Here is a 22,124-nt window from a genome sequence, read left to right on the forward strand (position 1 = left end):
TAGTAGTAGTAGTAGTAGTAGTAGTAGTAGTATTATCGCCCGAAAAGAGGGTCGTAATGGAGGCAAGGTACTTATCGTTATGGTGTTAATTTTCTCGCTATTTGCCTATTTGCTATTAGCTAAACAAAAGAAAAAATCACGGAAGTTCGGAACAACGTATGCATGCCGACATTTTTTGCCAGCGTTCCGCTTCAAACGTGTTTTGTCCGTGAAATTTGTTCTTGCTGTGTTCCAAGTACACTTAAAATTACCTTCGATCTTTTCGCTGCTGCTATTGTTTGTAAATGGTAAACCACTTGTGAATATTTTTTTTTATCTGTCTTGCACATACATTACCTGGTTGTATTGAGAACAAACACAAAAATAATAACGCAGTTTTTTGACAACCGCCGATTTTCTAATTGACGTAAAAAGGTTAGGTAGACGGATCATTCGATAAACGCAAGTTTACACCGAAATCACAACATCTGAAAAATGGAAATAATGGCGAAAGTGACGGGCATATCACGGAGTAGATATACCATATACAAGAAGTAAGCCGTAAGATCCGGCAAGAAATGGGTTACTGCAACGCGGTATAGCCTCTCGACAATCTGTTGTTACCACACATTAGTGGTACTATCACTGAGTGCTGTTTGAATATTGACACACACATAGAAAAGGCATAACTTTCAACGCCGGTATCAGCGCCCTAACAGCTCAGTTCAATACACAAAGTTGACGAAGCACACAGAAGCGAAACGTTTCTCAGTTTGAAGTACTGAAAACCATTTATTAGAGGGTCGTTATATGACGTGAGGTTTTTTCTTTCCTCTTTCGTATAGCGTAGCGCTAGAAGACATAATCTTATACTGGTTTAACTCCAGTGTAGTGCTGTAGTGCTCGTGTGTTGGGTAGTTGAGCAACTGAAGGGTAGCTTAATGGAAATGCGCCCTGTAGAATACAAAACACTTCTATCATTTTTAGATACATACTAGTACATCCACTATAGCATCCAACTTACCTGTCGTAAACTTGATGAGGCCACGTCTAACGGGATCACTTTTGCTTCTGCTCTGTAAAAGTTTCCGGAGGCCGCCGCAATGGTCGCGGCACTCGGAGGACCACAACACACCACTAGAATAAGCCATAACCAGCGATGCGTAGTGGTAATGGTCGTGTTGCTGTAAGTTCTGTTGGCCACCGAAAGGGTCCATGACTCTCGTGTTCGATAATGAATAGCGTGCGATAGCTCTCTGGGGCCTTTCCATGAGACCTCCGGCCGGGAGGATGTCGTACGCGCTGCTGAAGTGGCTTTTCCCTCTGATAATGATGTCCTATTGTACGATTTAGATAACTTAGTGTTTTTTTTAGGGCGATGGCAGACGGCGCGCATCGTCCCGGGACCCCAGGACGCGCTATTTTGGAGCCTACGAATTAAACAAACAAACACAAGTGAAAGAAAAAAACAAAAACACTAGGTTAGTGACTAGTTCAATAGTCGCTAGACGAATATTGCCCTGATTATGAAGATCAATTTACGGAAGTCTAAAGAATTGATATTGCTGATACAGCGTATTTGAACATACCAATACCATGAAACAGTACATATAGCTTTAATAGAGGTTAAGTATGTTAGAAGTGTTGCTAAAATATTTACTTAATAACAAATTGTCGCCACTATTACCACTAATACCATTGTCGCTTTAATCATCACTCAGATAAATATCTCTTAGTTGGGTAAATTAACAGATATCTATGCTTGTCTGTTTTCAGTGTCCTCGGCATGTTAAAATATTTCGTGCTCAAATAACATTATATAAGGACTGCGTTTTCCACGAAGGAAGCTTACGTCAAGTCAATAGCAATCTTTTGAGCTGGTCGCCGGAAGCTTCCGTTACGAATTATATGAGATCGCTGGTCCCTGCCCGTACGAAACTATCTGTTACCATATATATTTACATACGGTGAAATATTGTTTGTCCACGATATAAAGGCCTTCACAGTATCTCTTACGCAAACGTTTTGATTCGCCCATGCTAAGTCAAGCAAACTTCAAAATCGCCAGTGGCCTAGAACTCATCTGCAGAACTCGCAGAGTTTCATGCAAGGCGCCAAGTTAGTAGTATAAACGTTCTATGCATCAAGCGTAAAACGGTCGATGCAGAACGCGTTGATACAAGGAACGTCTGTGTGCATAGGTGTTCGCGGCAGCCATCGGTTGACCTCCACGATCCATATGTCGTCTGTTTGGTACTTGTTGATAGCTATGGGTAGTTTTCGACTGGCACGGTAATTCACGTAACGTACCGAATTTCGAACTTCGATTGTTACACACATTGTTATGATAATAATAGCTGGTACATACGGCCTAGGGTCAACTCTTGAGGAAGTGATAGAGTTACGACACAAAGCACTTTTTTTAATGCTATCACGGAAGGCTGATCTTCGTTTCAGCAATAAACAGTAAAATGTGTGAGAAAAAAAATTACATGGCAAATATTACTTCGGCAAATATGTGGGCAAATATACGATTGTCTACGATCTGCTGCGTCGATGAACAGGATGAGGGCATAGGAGTCAATAAACGAGTCTGCTACTTTCTTTACTACCTAAAAATAACTAGCGGTGATTAGAAAAAAACAATAAAGAATTTAAACTGACCAAGCGTCATTTTTGCCCTTGCATTTGGTGCCACTCAAATATCATCAATGGGGTTAGGGAAGGCTTTAACTGAGCATAATATTTTTTCGTCCGGAATTAAAAAAGATCTGCCTTCTTTCGTATCGAACGTGTATCAGGATGGACGGTAAATATTTTGGGCGCGTCCTATGATATCGGCAAGCTTTCTGATAAAAAAAAAGTTGACTAGCGATCGAGTCCTGTCAAAATTCTCGATCGCTTGCAAATACACTTTATATATTATAGCTTTACGTAAATGATTCTCGTGTCGGTGTTTCGCTGCCCCAGTGGTGTTTGAACGATACCAAATGAAAGAACAGAATTATTGCGGAAAGTTCTCAAGTAACTTTATGCCTTCAACTCAACAAATCGCCGATATGTTGTTCAGTAGATAACTCTAATTTTAGCCATAAAAAGCTATATATATATATATATATATATATATATATATATATATATCTCTTCCATGAGCAGTTGCTAATCAAAAAAGAAACGGTACCACTTTTAGCCGGAAAGGTAATTTCCTTTTGGCGTTCGCCGGACGGTCGCAGGGACTGGAGAATAGGCTGGGTCGCAATTACGATCTTCTACGATCGTGTATCATTGTTTTTTAGCGATTTTACTATCTAAAACACATTCTGTAAGAAGTGACTAACATATGTATATATATATAGATATCAAAAAAAAAAGAAGAAAAACGCCCTCATCGAACCCATTCACGGCTAGGCGGTGATAGCCACCGGACATCGTAATGGCCGAATGCCTTCTTTTCCCTTATCATCATTAGTTAACAGCGATATTGAAAAAGGCATATAAAAGCAAAAGCTATAATAAGAAACCACTAATGTGTAAGACGACGCCTGATTCGACTTTTCAAATGTTCCCTGTTTTTCGCGCGTTACCTAACTTGATTAGTAATAATAATACTAGTAATCACTTGAGAAGTTAGTTTATTAACACGCTTAATACCATCCAATGGTATATTTCGTGTTGCTAAAGTAGAAACGTATATATATATATATATATATATGATTTATCATTGCTAGCGTTATGTAGTGACTGTGGTGTCACATGCTACATATACGTCTCTGCCATGTGTCCATAACTAAATTTCAACAAGCTCGGGCAGGAGGACTACACAAAAATATTTACCGCATAAAAAAACCGCGTTTAAATCATCAATGTAGATATATCTAATATAGTGAAATATTTCTCATATTTTTAAACACAAACCGTCATCGACTCACCAGATAGTCATTGAGGCATTATAAATTAGCAGTTGTTCGACATTTCTTTCTAATGTTGTGTTTCTTATGCTGTTATATCATCAAAGATGTTCTCTATAAAAATCAACCATGTGCTAATATGATACTTATGTTCGAAGTTGCTACCCGAAACACCAGACTCCATTAAATCTTCAGGAGCCATTGTGTCCTGTTCTGTTGCCTGATGACTTTCCTCGCCATCAGTGATTCATTTGCACACAAAACATTTATCTTGACCACCCGACAATCCATACTGCGCTGCTTCCCTGAACGAAATCCTGCGGACAAACCGTACTCTCGCCTGGCCTTAACAGGCGCATTTATAACGGAAGCTCGAAATTGTTTTGATTTAATTGTCTGCGAGATTAACTAAGGCCAGATTTACTGTCACCGACAATTATCACTATTGACTACTACTACTACTACGATATGAGAATTACTGCTACATTGCGACAGCATGCAGGAACCACTTGAGCTTCAACATCTAGAACCTAGTCTACCATCTGCAATGGCTTGGAACGGTGTCGAATGAACCGTTACTTTGACCGAATCCACAGCGATGCAGCACTATGACTGGTTCCTTCGGCAATGGCCTTGATAAGTCTGGTACCTACGAGGGCAAATCGCATGTCCAAGTCGAATGTCATCGTAAGCGCAAATATTGTCCAATGCAAAACCCGTTATCGCTGTCACCGATGCCATTACAAAGTCGCTTTTATATAATTGTTATACAGTAACGTCTGCAGTAGACCCTGGCGTTCTTCCTTAGCATTGATATGGAGCTATTGGTGGTAAGCGGGGGAGAAAAATAAGAGGGTCGTTGATGGAGTGACAGAGCGACACGGATGGCAACAGGCCGCTCTGCGTTGAACAGCAGTTGCAGCAGCTGCTACTCCGAAGCGAACAAGCAAACGTAGGAGTTGCCAAATTGGACCGCTGTAGGAGGCCATGTCGGCAAAAGATGCAGATTGAATGGCTTCTACCTGCGATATTGTACGACTTCGTCGACTGACGGACGTTTTCTTCATCGTACCGCCACGACCACGACGATGATGATTCGGGGCCGCGAAAGGACGATGCCGTTATCACTACAGGGTCTACGGGTTTTGTTCAAGTCTTGTCACCCCTACTATGTCATATAGTTAGTCGCGAATCGATTGTATCGCTCCGCGCATGTATCGCTCCGCGCATGTCTCACTTCGTGTGTGTGTTTGTCGTCTATTTTTGTCTATCCGTCTGTCTATGAAGCGTCCATGTGTCTTTCACTGTGCGCTCGAGCTTGAAACAATGCTTCGACTTGAAGGTTTTTACGCAACCCTGGCAAACATAGCAGACAAGTAAGTCGACGACGTGGCAGCTGTTGTTATTGTTAGTGTTTGCCGCCGGTTCGCGCAGCGGTAGCACAGGGGGGGACTTCAGTGGCAGCTGGGCTATGCGCTGACAGTTAACGGTTTAAGCGGTTTCGGATGGCGTAGCGTCGATAGCTGCTACGATAAGATAGTAGTTAAGTCTGGAGAGAGCGAGTCCGTGTTCATCCTAATACCAACATGACCCCAAAAACGGCAAGTGTTTAATTGTCTCTTTTTGTCAATGGAGCATATTTTTTTTTCAAGACTAAATCAATGTTGATCTCACGGGAGAAAAAGAAAAACAAATGGTGCCACAAACGAAATTCGCCTCGGACATTGGGTCATTTTCATTGTAAAACATTTTCGACTTTTGCCAGATTACGTTTTAGGGATAAAAGCAAATAGATAAAATTATAATATTTCTATCACAATGATAATAATTGTGCATCTTAGGCGAGCGTATATAAACTAATGCCCAACAGATGTCTTCGAAAAGTGCGAGGGTGTTGAGTTGTGTAAGAAAACACAAATAACATATTAGAGTATTGTTGTGACATGGCTAAATGTCTTCACTGTTAATCCCTTAAGGTCAAGTCGGAAATGGCTTCAACAAACCGCATTTAAATTTTAATAAACGTTCATCACGTTCAACCTTTTAGCCAACGCAATACTTGTCAAAAGTCTCCCTTGGACTATCGCAGAACTGCAACAGTAAAACATTAATTAGCGCTAGGGCGTGCATCGGTATTTTAGTAAGGCGCTCTTACCTTTTTGTTTGCCTGGTGCAGCTGACCGCCTTGACCCTTAAAAGTGGCCTATGGGAAACTTCGTGTTTACAAATGCCTCCGCGCTCGAGTATAACGCCGAAGCGCCGCTGCGAAGTCGAAAGGTTACCATGATCGTCAGTAACAACACCAGTATAATTTCGATCATCATCAGCGCACTGTGACCACCGTCCCCTTCACAATCAAGAACCGCTGCAGCCGCAACAAGGATTAAGCGCAAAAGGCAGGCGTCTATTTGTCGAATCAAATCTGTATCGTCGCAGTCAAACAAACCGGAAAGGTCTACAACTGTCACCGAGTGATACAGCGGTCGTCGGCGAGGAAGTCCGACAGAGAATAACATTGTCGACCTGCGTGTACATGAAGATCTCAAGGGCAAACATAGAAAATAATTGGTAATTCAACATCAGTGCCGATATTTCGTTAAATATCGATGAAGCAGTCGGCAGCAATGCTGCTAAAGGACGTGCAACTGAAAGTTGCTTATTGAAGTGTCCATGAAGAGGTATCGTTTTGCTCTGCCGCACCGAAGTTACGGAACATATTTCCGCGCAATAGCGCTGTCTGCCCGCTTACCTGTTAGCGAACATCCGACCTCTCGGAGCAGCAAAGGAGAAAACACCCATCCATACGTAGCTTCGAATTGGTATTTATTTGTTTTTTTTATTAGTATCGCTCCCCCTTTTCTTTAACTCAAGTACGCTCTTATCTGAAGCTTAAATTAGAAGTTTATTCAAAGGCTTATTCAGAGTTTCTGTTAACTTACGACCGAGCAGTTTCACCAATCTAATATTATTGCTATTATCACAAATGCATAAAGGAGCACTTGGTCAACAGAAAATTATATATTATATAAAGCTGTAGCTATACAAAAGAAGGAGAAAAGCTACACAACAAGTGAGAACATCAGACTATTTATACTACTATAGTATTTTCATTTAATTATATGGATGTAATGTACGTTACCTGTTGTTTTGGATTATTTAAATGAAATGTTTGCCTTTCTATTACTGTTCTATATAGAACAGTAATTGAGTTAAACGTGTTTGTGCGTTTCGTGGTTGTTACAGGCACGTCCGATCCGAATAAGTCTAGAAATACGAAATAAACGTTTCATATGTTGCAGCATATTGTTGCTTTGGCTATTTTTATTTCAATAAGTTCTATCCGGCTTGCGTTTCGGTTACGCTCATCGAAATTGAGGCTTTCGACCCCACGATATTTACCGCACGACGACGAAGATGTGCACAATCTCGAAAAATGACCGTCATATGATTGCATCGATCTATCGTTTCGTGTTTGCCTTCAGACCATAATTAATCATTTAGCAGTGATATATCTATTAGATACTTGGGTAATTACTATGTAATATCCGATCATTAATCAATCAGATGACAATTACATGTGGCGTATCTGAAAGTAAGTTTTCAACCATCATCAAGTACGCTTTGCATTCGTAAGTCTATTTTTGCTCAACTTACAACAGAGAGTTTTTCTAACTTTACTGAATTAAATGTTTTTGCGTCAAAAGGGTGGGCGTATATTTGAGCTTGACTAACTAGTCTGCCTTTATAGACAACGAATATATTATGACACGACCGCAGGCCTGATGTCCTTACGTTAGATCCGGCCTACCCGAAACGCTTGTCACCGAAAGTCACTCGCTTAATCCTTTTGTGAAATCGCTGATCTTCAACTGAAATCAGAATGGTTCTGTGACTCGGGCCGCATCAGCAGTAGCAATACGTTTTGCCTAGTCGCATTATGGGGCGATTTTATTGTATTCTTTAAACCGTGTTTCTATGTATGGGCAGCAGACAATCGGTTCTTCTAGAAAAGATACATAAACAGACGTCTCGTCGCTCTAGAATGTCGTGTTTATACAGCGTCAAAGATGCAGGCAACGGCGTCTGCAACGTATTGGCAATTATAGTCGATGATCAACAGAGATTTTGCTAAGTTGATGTTAGTCGTTCGATCACGTCCAAAAAAACATACATAAGGGTCCTTTTGATTTTTTCTTATCTTTGATAGTTCTCTTCTTATTCTTGATAGTTTTCAAAAAAGAAAAAAAAACAAACGCTTTAGGCTTGGAACATTTAATGCTTTCGAGCTCAGTTATCGTTACCAGTTAACAACGTGCGACAGCAGCAGCAAATCTATAGTACAATGTACTTTTCCTTCATGCATTACTAGACTGGAATATATAATAGCATAGTAAGTATCAAAACAAGGCTTCGTTTATTGACTATAGGTGAAGGCAAGATGCTTCCTCAGTGTGTATTTAGGAAGCCTAAAATACCAATGAAACACAAGCCTCACACGGAAAGCTCGTACCATTGTGTTACAATAGTGATGATAAATTTTATAATATGTATATATTATAATAATATACTATATAAATAATGATCTACGAAAATATATGCATACGATATCCCTTGAGTAATATCACTGGGCTTTCAGCTTAGCCGGACACGGAACTACTGGTGTGTGTAGTTTGCAGTTCCGTAGACCGTGGAGACGGATCCAAAGACGTCGTTCAGACTACTTTTAGGAATACCACTACCTTACCTAATTCGACTATAGCTATCGTTGTATACCTATACACTTTTTTTATTTTCAGGTGTGCCTGTTCTACGAAAGAATCCACTGTTGCTGCCCTAGCGTTGTTTAAAGTATCCATCAGGCTAAGGGGCTAAATACGAGTAGTATGAGAAATTTCTATATTGGTCGGTGAAATTTAAGTTCGTCCAAACACTTCATAGACAAGTACGCTACCTATGGATTATTGGACTAGACGGTGATAGCATACTGCGCTATCATATACTATGACATAATTTAACACAAGTCTATATCATAGAGTACGTTTAGTAGTAATTCCTCAGCGAAGAAGCTTTACCCCAGTTGTATCGTTCAAATGACCTATTTGGGGAAAAAAAGGCCAAATATTAAATGAGCTTTCATTCGAACCATTCACTAAGATGGTAAACGTCGCACAGCTTATAAATGCCAAAAAAAATTATTTTTTTTTTTAGTTTTGATAGTTTCTTTCATTTAGTGCGGTGTCCTGCACAATTTTCAAACTATTCTGCGCCAGCTATGCTAATGTCACATTGAAACACGTCTGTTTATCGCTAATTCATGTTATGCTAAACGTATACAGTGATATAATGAATTGTTTCAACATCCTAGCGCCTTTCGCTGTTTTATTTGGTAAGGACTGCCTTCGCTGACCTGATCGCGTCGATAGCTGTTCGTGTATAAAATCCAACAAGTCAGTATGACTAAAAAATATCGGCGATTTTTCGGCGTTAACCATCCGCTGCTACCTATTTTCTCTCGTGTTATATTCGCAACATTGGTGCTATTCGGGCGTACCGAATATATCCTTCAATGCAGAGATTTCTACACATGATCACACAGTTTTTGACAGTCCGAATCCGACAGCACTCGTCAGAAGCGTCGCAAGCACAGGAATTGCCTGGCAGAGTTCAAGAATGAATCGAGAGACTTTTGGGGGCTGGTCAAGATGCAGGTGACCGGGGATTTGGGGGATCGGGGAAATGGACCAGACGAAAATGCAGTAGCAAGATCCCAACCGGCGGCGGCGGAAACAGCTCTAATGTTGCGTTATATATACCGATCTTTTGCGGTCTCGCAATGATCGGGTGTTATTGCTGTACTTGAGATAGTGAGGTCGATGATTCAGTTGTGCTGTGATAATGCGCAGAGATGGCAAGATAAGTCACAGGGGCAGTCGGCGGCGCTGGGGCACTAAACGGCTCCCACCGATGCTCGTCTCAACACTCTACACCCTAATCGATACCAGTTCGCTTACTGCTGGTAACAAAGTATATTATTATTACTATTTGTGCCACCATCGTATGCATAGTAAAAGCAGCCGCTAAATGCAAAAGCCCACGACGAAGCGGCGCAATGAAAGCGCTAACAATTTTCACGGACGAACAAGAGTTTTTGCTACGTCTTCTTCCCTTCTGAGTAACTGTTACCGTTATGTGAACGTCGCGCATCGACCATTGCCTCCTGGTGCTGTTGCAGTGATTATTGCCACCGATGAAAATAGAAAGCGACGAGATTCGAAGCAAGAAAGACCGTTGGCGGCGCCTTTGGATGGTGAACATCAAACGATTTGGCCTGCCAGCTTACCGCCCGTCCGTTTATGCGTTCATCCAACTTTGATTTACCATGCGGTGGTAACATTTGCCAGCGCCAGAGTCGCAGCCATCGGAGCTATCCAATGATGCTGTAACACTAGCAGGCTTCGGAGTGGTCCTCGGTGGTGCCGTTACCGCTGTCGCTGCCCGGACAGCGACTTCATACACCTGCACCCATCAAAGGACTTCATTTCTTCCACTTTGGCTTGAAGATATCATCAAGCTGTCTTCACTGAGCGAAGAAAGCGATTGCTGATGAAGGAAGACTATTGCTGCTACGTTGGACAATGGGGAAAACCAAGCAAAGTTGAGCAGTGCTCAACCCCCACCCCCCGCCCCCTATGAGGTATTTGATCGTATAAGTATTGCAGCAACGGCGATGCTGGTAAATGCTGAAAAAAATGTAACGAATATTTACTAACATTAGCACTAGCAGCAGTACTGCAGTAATCACAGCAACGGGGATAACATCGTTCACGAGAGCTCGAAAAAGGCGGGCCAAAGACGCAGCAGATAACTCTGCTGCGTTTGACGCTGCGTTTTTCGAATAAATTGCACTACAGTAAAGTTTCTCTATGGTCACATGTTGCTCTTATAGCCCGCTTAAACCAGGAGCAACGGTAGCATGAGCTTTTCGCAATAGATATATTAATGAAATTATAATTCAGTACAGATTTGTTCGTCGAACGCATTGGCCTATCGTTGGAAGGTATCCGCGTGAGACCAAACCTTCTAGCACCCAACGTAGTGATACGTTGATGAACGTGGATGTGGTCGTGTTTACGGGGCGAGAGGGTATGTGATAAACCTCTGAGCGGTTCATTGAAGTAATTGAGGTTCTATTGTTCACGTTTATGGTGTACGTAGTAATGGCGTGGGTGACTCTCAGCGTCGTTAGAGAAACGTTCTGGTGGCGAAAACTACACGAAGCTACGGTAATCGATGCAAGTGAGCACCTGAGCGCGAACAGAGGCAGTTGACTACTTATTATAAATAGAATAATAGTAATATCGGTGATACATCTAAGTCTCTAGAGTGCGAAATAATGGCTACGCTCTGATAGGCGGCGTTGTTGGCTTAGTAAAGGCAATAGATTTTACTAAAAAAAAAACCCTAAACAGCTCAGTCCCGCCAATGACATATGCTGCACAATGTGGGTTGTACGTGTCACTGCGCATAAACAACTATTCAAAAAGAGTAAAAAGTAATTCACTTTGAGCAATAATTTGCTTTGATTTTTCTGTACCCGGAAGGCTTATGAAACGCGTAAAACGAAGAGAAATTCAAGAAAATGATTTTTTCATGCTGTGCTTTACTAACATGCCCTACATAAAAGTGATGGCTCCACTTCGCCCTAAACCATAAGGTGGAACGGCTTAATTTTTAGAGACTAAACTCGTGATATTCGCTTTGAATTTCCCGCCGCAGTTTTTAGACCACATCATAGGACAAAGCCGGCTTCTATCCTTATGTTTTTCAAAAGTTTCTGTTTGTGCCAAGTAAAGCAAAACGATTACTTTGATCAAAGGTCCAGGTCAATCAAGATGAGCTAAATATATTTATCGGTTGAATCATGTAGATAAGATACCTATCGCGTTAAGTTTATTAAAAAAAAAAATCACCACTCAGATGCTATTGATACGCTTAGGATGTAATCGAATCATTAGAGCTTAATACGAGTAAGGGTAGAATTATTTGAAATGAAGCATTCTGACAATCACGAAAGCGGAATCAGCTAAAAGGAACGGCGTAATGAAATTCTGGGGTACGAGACTAGCATTAATTAGCAACGGGATTTCTATCTATAATTGTGTGGATGGTAAATGTGCCAATCTAGCGGCTTTTCGCTGTCTCAGTTCACAGAACTTTTGTGACAACAAGGTGTACCCCTTCCATAAAATTGTCATCAATGAAAGACTGCAGAGAGAGCGCGTCGAAAGATTCAGGTTACGCTATTCGAAAATTTGACCCGTCAGACGGATCAATACAAGTGGTAGCTTTTTAAGTGAAAACATGCTAAATCACACTCGCAGATTAGTATATCATCGCATTCCTTCACGATACTTGATTTAGGATCCCTGCCAGGATCCCCTGCCTCCGTTTCAACAGAGATCGTCCACGTGTCCTTCTCGCACAGAAGTCCATCAGTACAAAAAGCCTAATACAAGCACTGTGTTGGGTATTTTCACCAGCCCTTTCAGGAACAACCGATTTCACCCACTGCGATTTAGATCACTGCGCATGCTAGCAGCAGACATATCGTCTACTAGCTTCATTGAAAACCTGATTTATCTGGCGCGTAAAGCTCTGTATAGTTCCGTTCCATGGAACTAAATCGACAAAGTCCGAACAGTTCAGGGTTAAATATATTCTGATGAGCCGTCGGACTGCTCACTGAGAAACATTTACTTGAATCGTCGATAGGTTACATTCGACATTTCCGATATGTACAAGGAATGTATAGATAGCTTCAGAGTGTTTGTACATATGTACATACCAGCAGATGTACAGGTGTGTTATTTGAATAAACACAGCTAGTTTGAATAAACACAAAAACTTACTCTGCTTTTTTTTTTATAGAAGCGCCTACAAAGTCAATATAGGAATGAAATGTCCTATCTTCGAACGCCAGTGGGCCAACTGACAAGCACTCGCAAAGCGTATTGGCTAGATGACGAGAAAGGTCTTAGAAGCTGAAGAAGATGCGAAAGCTTTTATGTTAATTTCTATTAACTGTTGTCGTTTCATTGCGTATAGATCAGTCAACGTTCCGACTGGTTTGATGAGGATGGGTGTCTGAGTGGGTCGTTACTGCAACCCAAAGGATCGTTGCGGAAGTCATTTTTTTTTGGCACTAGCCTAAAAAGATGTCGCCGCCTATGAAAGCCCTCCTGCTGGTTTACTTGGATTGCATTGCGTTGCCCGAAGGGCAGATGGGACAGGTAATCCAAATGCAAAATGTTTCTCTGACATAGACATCACTTCCCTTAATCTTACTCTCTTAAACATTACATCTGCAGTTGAAAAGCATAGCAAAGTTCCGTATAGTAGATGGTAACCTTCAGGGCTACGAAAGGCAGAATTGCTTGTAACAAAATAATTATTGCCTCGTGACTCTACCATTCCTAAATTGCATTATCTTCATTCGTTTCCAGTCTTGCAAACCGCTCTCTTATTATAGTACATCGCTGCTAGTTCCACTTTTGCTATCGCTGCCTTCATTGTTGAGCGATCGTCGCAGCGCGATCTTTTGCAATTTGCTGACGCTCTGCCCTTGCAGCGTTTTCTGGATCAGTGCTCATCGGGGTGATGCTGGCAGTGTTGCCAGGGGGTGGTTGATAGGATTGAGCGTGACGGTAGGTGAGACGAACGAAGGCGGAGGCGATGTTCTAAATTCATAAATTTTTGTGTACATATAGGGGTATGGGAAGGGGGAGCCAGTGTAGTTACCACTGCTTAATGATGACCACATAATTCGACACCACTATCCCGCTTTGATTTTGTTTGAATACCGCCTTGAACTGCATGTTTTTTAGCTATCCCTGCATCTATTTCCTTGTTCCTACCTCGTCTTAAACTGAAATAGTAAGTCTACTGACTGGTTAAACGACTGAAAAAAGCAGAATCAATCCATTAGCGAGGCAAGACTCCTATCACACAGCAGCGGCAGCAACAGGACAATATGGAACATTGCGATAGTAGCTATTATTGTTGTTGCTACTACTGCAGAAGCAAAGTGCAGCCACCGAAGCTACTGGTGAATAAAGATCAGCAATATTGGCAGAATGAAACGGCGTAATTTGTGTGCGTCACGTCGATTATTTATAACTTCAGTATGGTATCAGTCTAGATCTGACTGCATGTGCTCATGTGCGCAGGTATGCAGACATGATTGCTGGTCGCTTCCAGCTGACTGGATGACCTTCGGTAGCCGATATGGGCTGTTTTGTTGGCGAACCCGAGCCGCTCGGCGCTACGAAGCGTCATGCCAAAGTCTTCTCTAAGGAGAGACGCTGAAGATCAAGCGGGGAGGTACGAGATAGCGGAAAGAGGAAGAAAACGGACGATGACGAAGACGAATACTGAAGATGATCGTCAATTCAAAAGTAGTGCCAGTAGCAACAATGCTTGCGGTATTATTACTGAAGTCGACGGATCTGACGGATCCTATAAAAGAGCAGGCTCACACATGCCCCTATGTTCTTTTGATGTAAGGCCATTCAGCTTCGGTTTGTGTGTGCCGAGATTGAATTGTGGTACCGGAACAAATGGAAGTAACAGATGGGGACTGGAGTGATGTCCGAGACAGCGCAGTCATACCTATCTAGATATAGGACGACTGCGATGGATATGAAAACAGTCACGAAAAGCCACTAGGAATCAATCGCAAATGGCTTATGAGCGACGGCTTCTGCTTACTCCATTATCATGTTATACGAATGAATCCCATACGATTCAACGGCGTTAGGGCACGTAGCGACCGAAGCCGCTGTTACTGGTGCTGTCTATATGAAGTAGAAAAAAAGAGACGTTTACAAATGTCCGCAGGTATGGTCGTTTCGTATGTTTCACTCGATATCGGCCCGTCCCCAAAACAATAGGAAACCCGAAGTTACTTAGCGCCGTCTTCGTTGAGAAGACACTGTGAAACCTACCGTGTAAGAAAAGCTTCATCTTTAAAAACTGTTCAATCCTATCTTGGGCGCAACATAAAGCGGTCACGTTTTGGAGACCACTTACTTTTATTTTGGAACACACTGTACATGTACACTCAGCTGACGTATATTTTTGACTCTTATATTTTCAGTAGTTTTGTATACCTGTAAGAACAGATATCGAATGATATTTCTCAGCCGATCAAGGAGTATAGTCTTTTATTATACCATTGTGATTATACAATCTTCTTAGAAGATTTTTTTCTTAGAAGCGGTTTTTTTGCTACACAGTAGCACGTGGCTCAAAGTTCTCAATGTCGGTTTTCATCTAATTTGGATTTTGACATCTTTACGATAAAGCCATGTTCCAAAACCTTTATATTTTATAGAGAGTAAGAAAAGAGGTATGTATAACTAGAGTACGATAGATTCAATAATCAACCTCGACCTTTTTGAGAGATTTAGCTTAGCAGATCGATACTTTGTTCGTTTACAATCAAATTTTTACCAAAAATATTTTATCATTTATAGGGTTACAATTAGTTTGCGAATTACTTAGAAAAGATTTTGACTTAGGCCTTTAGGGCAAACAGTCCTACAATGGCTTGAAATAGTTATTTCTTTGTGATTATACCTTTTTTTGTATATTTATTTCTGCAAGATCGGCAAGGTGCTAACTATGAATGAATGCTACTCATTTGGCCATGAAGAACTTCCCTTCTGTGGTTAACAGTTTCCGTAAATGTTTATGTTGTTATCTATCAAAAGTGGCAATCAAAGCTCTAGGTTCCTATTGCTGCTATGATATCAGCGTATCCACAAGGACACGTATATAATGTGACCGCCACAGAAACCTTGAACCTTCCGAAAATACAACAATTGTATTTGTCTAGCCTTGCTAATATTATAGCCTATATTACTGAGTATATTACTACTAGTACTCACAGAGCTAGACAGCATTCACAAAGCTCCACATAGCTGAGCACGACTGAGGCTCTACGGTGTGGGTTGTTCCATGCATCAAGGACCGCAGAACGCAGGAACACGCTTGGTGAGAAAGTGTTCCGTTGAGATAGCATTTCACCGCTGTCGGCTTACTTCCAGAATACCAAAAATGCCGATTTTAAAACCGTATCTTCGGCGCTCGAATATGTCACAACCAGCCTAATGGACCAACTTATTTTTTTTGGTCACAAATTGAACAATATTTGACAGTCGGCATTCGGTTGCATAAGGAATCAGGGATGTGACTGGTATTCTCGCTGATATTTGAAATACGGCATATCGATAGACAGGAGGAGATGGGGGGCAATAAGATGCATTGAATCTTCGCTTGGTAAAAATGCATAATGTACAATGTATAGTTATAATGACTACAGAACTGAGATGGCGTACACGAAAGACGGTCGGCCAGGATCGAAACCGGTGATAGGATGTATTCTGTGCTAACTAACTATCATTGGAACAGTTCGTACGTTACTTGATCACATTGAAGGATCTCAGTATTGCTTGCCTTGCAAAAATGGCTTCATGTATTAGGTCTGCTTTCTAGATATACCTATCAACATGAAGTAATAACACATATTACGGAACAATATTCAAATCAACATATACATATATCTACATTATGATAACATAACACTTGTGCGTATAAATAGCTCTGGGAAGACGAGGTGCCAATATGCGGTAGCGCTTCGTTTGCTGGAATAACCAATGAATGCCCTTAGTGATTCGCGCATTTCAGTTAGAGCGAAGCCCTTCACGGAGACCTTGCCGATGCCTCGGTAGTGCAGATGAACGTGCACTGTACAGCGACTTTAGTTAAATTAACCAATTAAGGAAGCCGGCTGACATTTGGACCACCTAAAAAGTTTGGATAATTCCAGTTGTATGTACATTTGCAGGGCACCAGTTGCAACAACTGTCCATCAAAAAGCAATTCGAGTAGTCTCACTGCAATCAGTGAGCATTATTGTGGTTGTGTAGACTCTAGTAACAACTATACCATCGTATGTTCTCCTCTTCACTTTTTTATTTTTTATTTTTTTTCTTTTTTATAAAACGCAACAAAGTCGCTAATTTTGTAGAACGGAAACACCGAGGAATTTTTGGTTTGTTATAACGTAGTTTAGGAGATGTGAGGTGATGGATTGGAATTTGCTCGTAGATTAAATATTAATAGGATCTTCTAAGTACATGTTTCCGAGTCTTATGTCTGATGCTGTTATCTAAGTAAGCAAAAGGAGGCGGGTGACAATGTATTTACGCCTGGTCTTGAGCATATACTATCGCACATATCCATAAGTTTAGCAGACAGACATGTTGTTACCGCATCCTCAAGGGGACACAAACGTGCCACTACAGCTTATAACAATACTGAATACGACAGTGATTGAAGGACATTCATCACTCGGCTTTTAACGGGAATTTAAACTTTGAGAATCATCGATCCGTAAGTGTGTTGTTGTTCTTTCGATTAGAGAACAAAGGATCCTAACGTCAGGCGAAAACTGTAGGGTTCTGCAGACCCTAACAGCCGGCACCGTCTGTGCAGATACGTGACGCCCATATATAATAATGTATGCGATCAGTTGTGGAAAAACATCACATTTTTCGCCAAGTTTTATGCGATAAATAACCTTCCGTGTTTTCTACAAGTAACGTGTGTGTAGTGTTTATGATTCCGCTTATGGAATATATAAAAATATTTATTTTTGACAGTCGTTTGCTCTGGTACCGACGTCCAAGCGTCGTACAAGCGGTAAGTATTGCAAGGAAGAAGTAGCAAACCACGGTATACCTGTGCACATATGATCGCCTTGTCGTTGTGTGGCCGGCAAAAAATTAACTGTTAGTGGCAAAGGCAAGACTTGTTGCATTCATGAAGTGTGCTTTTAAAAAAGAAAAAAGCACTGCATGGTACTAGGTTTCCTGAGCCATTCTGTCTCGTCACCCTGACATTTATTCGTTTGGTTTAACACTCGCTCCATGCGCTCTCGGAATCAACGCGGCGATGAGCTGATCAGTAGATTGACACGCAGCTCGCTTCTTTGAGTAGAACCACAGTTCGATAATGGCAATATAGTGCCTAATATTGAAGAAAGTCGACATGGCCATGTCAGCACATTAAGCAGTGGCAGATATCGATAGAAAAAAAAAAAAAACGTCATTATAACACTTCCTCTTTGCAACATTGTTCTGTGCGTCGTGTGTTTTTCGTCGGAGAAGGTTAGAGAGAGAGAGAGAGAGAGAGAGAGGGGGGGGGGGAGAGCTTCCGAAAAGCCGAGTTCCCCGGTACTAGATCGTGGTTATTGTGGGTAGTGCGATGTGCATCGAGTGATGATGAAAGATCGTCCGTGCGTTTCAAAAAGCATTCAAAAATACAAATCGAATTTGTCTCAATGATGTTGAAACAATTGCGTTATTCCCTGCCTTCTTTACTTATCTATCATTGGCATACTGAGATAAACTGAAGCAAGACTTAGACACTTTCAGGAACTAAACTAACCGGTAATTAAATCTCATAGGTATATACACTAATTATGTACACAGTTATATATATATGTAGCCGATTATTGATCATGAAAAAAAACGATCGCCGGATGGCAATAGCACCTCTCTCTACCAGAACTGATGCAGCGCCACGATTCATATAGATTGTCCAAATTATCGCTGTGAAGACCAAAGCTTAGGATAAATTATATGACCATACCGGTCGCTTGCTGATTAGAAGCAGGAGCAAGCTTGAACAACGTTGGTGACCGATTTATACGTTTACAAAGCTTAGGGAATAAACAATTGATCACCGTGGGATCGTCGCAATGGCAAAGCACGTTGCAAATAGCGCCTCGTCATTGAAACTTCTCAGTAGACACCTTATCATTCGGTAATTTTATGCAAATTTACATGAAAACAGTAGACATGAAGTTTCTTCCGACTTACATGGTGTAACTTCGCCTTTTCGCATTTATATTTAGGTAGTTAGCATCGGAGCTTCAATCTTGGATACACGCTGTTTGTGTACTCAATATTAACCCGGTCGTCACTTAGGCTACACACTATGACTCTTATTTTTCTTGGGCTTTCGAACTGGACTGCACTCCAGCTGCAAAGGCTTCTATTGAGAACCTGCTAGTAGACATAATCATTGTTCACACATACACACAACCTCGGAAACAAGACAGTATACGTCCTTCAATAAGAGCTAAAGATGTACTCCTCGCTACCAGGCGTCCAAGAAACAACAACTACGGTGGTTCGTGCTGAACGACTATGAATCGTCTGGGGGCTAATTACAACTGCAAGAAGAATCTGCAAGATTCTTTACACCTTAAACACTCCTTAGTAGAATGACATCTATACAATCAACCCGCAGCTATTGCAGCCGCGGAAAAGTAATCGCTTGACGGACTTCATTCGTCAGCATGATCAGAAAGCCTAACATAAGTTTTCCATTAGTTGTTGTCTGTGTTTTTTTTGCCCCTCAAGGTCCTGCGGCACGCCTCTGAAGGAGACAATGAACAGAACCCGTCAAAAAGCATGAATTAATTCAAGCGTTTGGTTTAACAGTGATTTTTTTGTTGCCGTACTTAGTATTCTTGATCTTAATTTTTGCATGACCGTTCTTCAACGACTACGGGCTTAGACGCTATTAATAACCTTCGAGTCGGTTATTTGGTACGGCAAGAAAGATGATAGGTCGTTTTGGTATTGTCGTTTTGGTATTATCTATTTATTGGTGTGCGCTTTTACTTACAATTCTGTTATGACGGCAACGTCGATCTGAAAAACGTTGCTTTTCATTGTCTGTTTTCTGAAGTTCCGTTATCGGAATGACGACGTTTCTCTATGATGGTCATTCTTCACGTAACGTACTGGTTAGAGATGCGGATTTGAATATGATTCAGTACTAATCTGAGGGCAGCTGCTTCAATATATTTTATGGAATTGACAAGAGTTAGCCGTAGGAGACATAGTTACTTAAGGAATCTGACCAAGGTTTAAGCATTGAACGCATCATTTCGATTTATAAATCACGAATTTTACCCAATCAGGAGGTAAATTCTCGATATATTCTAGAATTGTTCTGTATTAGGTTATTTTATCGAAGCTTTGAAGTAAGTACTTCATTTTTCTTGGTTCTGCCGCCGGCAATAACAAGATATCGTTAAGTTCTTAGCATTGCGGTATTTTGTCGCTTTGTTATGGATCTAGATCTTGGGAAAAACGAGAATCCCAATGATCACAACGTGTGCCGATTTTTTCACAGGGCTAGTCATCACTCCGGCAACGTATTCTGATTGGGGTCATTGAAAGTGATTCAAATGGGTTCAGAAACGATCTGGACCTATTTGAGGAATAGCAATCTCGTTTCACGCTGAAAGAAATTTGTAGTGATATCGAAAAGTAAAATTCTGATCGGCTGAGTGGGTTCTAATTGCACGACGCAACGCGTAATGGTCGCGAATAACGTGTGTTCATTTTTAGAAATGGACACGTAGGAAATGGAGAAACCACTTCATCGGACAAGATTTTTGTGGCCTTTCTTCGTGTGAGTCATTAGCTAATTTCGTCACAGATATCTATCTGTAAAACAACGATCTAAAAGCAATCTGTTTAACCTTGGGTAAACGATAAAACTGCGACTTTGGCCGCAATAAAACCAATCTGGTTATAGTGTCACATACGTAACTACGCGTATCATTGCAACAGGCTATCCTAGCGTTGACTTCCAAAGCTATGCCTCTTATATCTGTATGGCCATTGGCTGGGTCCCGTTTGATCCCAAGTGCCAGGTACTTTATGCTTAGGTATGTGTCGTGTGTCGCATTGGATATTCTTCCCATTGATTCATTCGATCTGATTGATAGTGTTTATTGGAAGGCTGTGCTGGCGTTGTCGTTACACAGTTAACCTTACTCGCTGCTGTGTCATCACCCAGATGTTGTTTCCTTGTACCAGGCTAGAGTAAGCATATCTGACTCGTTGTTGTTATTATTGTCGTCGTCGTCGTCGTCATTTATGTCAGGCGCTAATATGACTGACAAAGCAACTAATGCCTGATCGATCAATATTTTTTTTTATTATTACGCCGAGTACCTGTTGGCGTCCGCTCCCGCGCGTTATCTCCTTCCTGCTAGCCACTGTGTTAGCCGCACACAGCGGATATACGCGGAACAAGACCGATCGGTCCTTTTCTCAGTACCACTATTATCACCATCAATAACATCTACCGTAGTGTGTCGTCTTTCGCAGTGGTTGCATTAGCCGCGAGGCAAGAGGCCACAATATCGAGGGCAAACGCGAAAGCGACAACCACGAGCGGTCGCGTGCGTTCTCGTGCGCGTCAACGAGCGTGGCCGCCGCCGCCGCCGCCACCGCCGCCGCCGCCGTATAGAGGATAAAGGTGAACAAAACGAAAACGAAGGTACCGAAAAAGACGAAGACGACCGATAGCAAACAACGGCCGTCCGTGCAACTTTAAGATGAAGATGAATTGGCGACGACTGTGGTGATGTAGCCACCGTTGCCTCTCATCAACAAAATGGACAACAACAACAACAACATCATTATCATCAGGCAGTAGCAGCAGTTACATTTGTGCTTGCGAGGACCGCCGATCAGCATCGTGCAACACATGTACAAACACGTACCTGCAGTGGGGCCGTCACTGCCCAAAGTTTCCACTGTTGTCGGCATTGTTGAGACGCCAGCGCCGGTTCTACTATTGTTGCCGCTGCACCTGCAGCCGATGACGGTGGGGCTGCAGTGCTTTCATTACGTAATCGGTAATCGTAATGGATAGCGAATGATGATGATCACAGCAGTGGAAGTAGCGATGGTATTGTATGCATATATATATCTCGTTGTAGGTGGCCGTGTCTTGAGCGAAGAAACGCTAGCTCCCTCTTCGATAGCAATGGGTAGGAAAGCCAGCTGCAGGCATACTTCACAACAATAGTTTAAGCAAGAGGCTATAAGACAGATGAATGTAGCAGATTGAATAACGATAAAACAGCGGTCCTGAGATGCTTACGGAGTAGCACGCGCTTACTGCTGCCAAAATGCGACAACGATGAAAAACAAGGACAAACGAGGGAAGCGCCCATCTGCTCGTACTAACAGCAAAAGTTACAAAAGAAACAACAACAGCAGACCCGGCAGCGAATCTTAGTAGCGGAAGTACAATTTGCCTTTGCTACGCTTGTGACTTCATGCGAAGAAATAAGGCTCA

General features: G+C 41.7%; 1 protein-coding gene across 1 annotated transcript in view; it reads right to left on the bottom strand.

The window, feature by feature from the left end:
- The window catches only part of sona (sol narae metalloprotease), a 133,030-nt gene that overhangs the window by 47,938 nt on the left and 62,968 nt on the right, over window positions 1-22,124 (bottom strand). Inside the window, exon 2 of the mRNA XM_022834322.2 lies at window positions 1,004-1,409. Within this exon, the coding sequence (XP_022690057.1) occupies window positions 1,004-1,375 (372 nt within the window). The 5' untranslated portion in view covers window positions 1,376-1,409. The remainder of the gene's footprint in view (window positions 1-1,003; window positions 1,410-22,124) is intronic.

This window comes from Varroa jacobsoni, unplaced genomic scaffold (genome assembly GCF_002532875.2).
Source record: "Varroa jacobsoni isolate VJ856 unplaced genomic scaffold, vjacob_1.0 scaffold_59, whole genome shotgun sequence".
In the NCBI taxonomy this organism is placed as follows: Eukaryota; Metazoa; Arthropoda; class Arachnida; order Mesostigmata; family Varroidae; genus Varroa; species Varroa jacobsoni.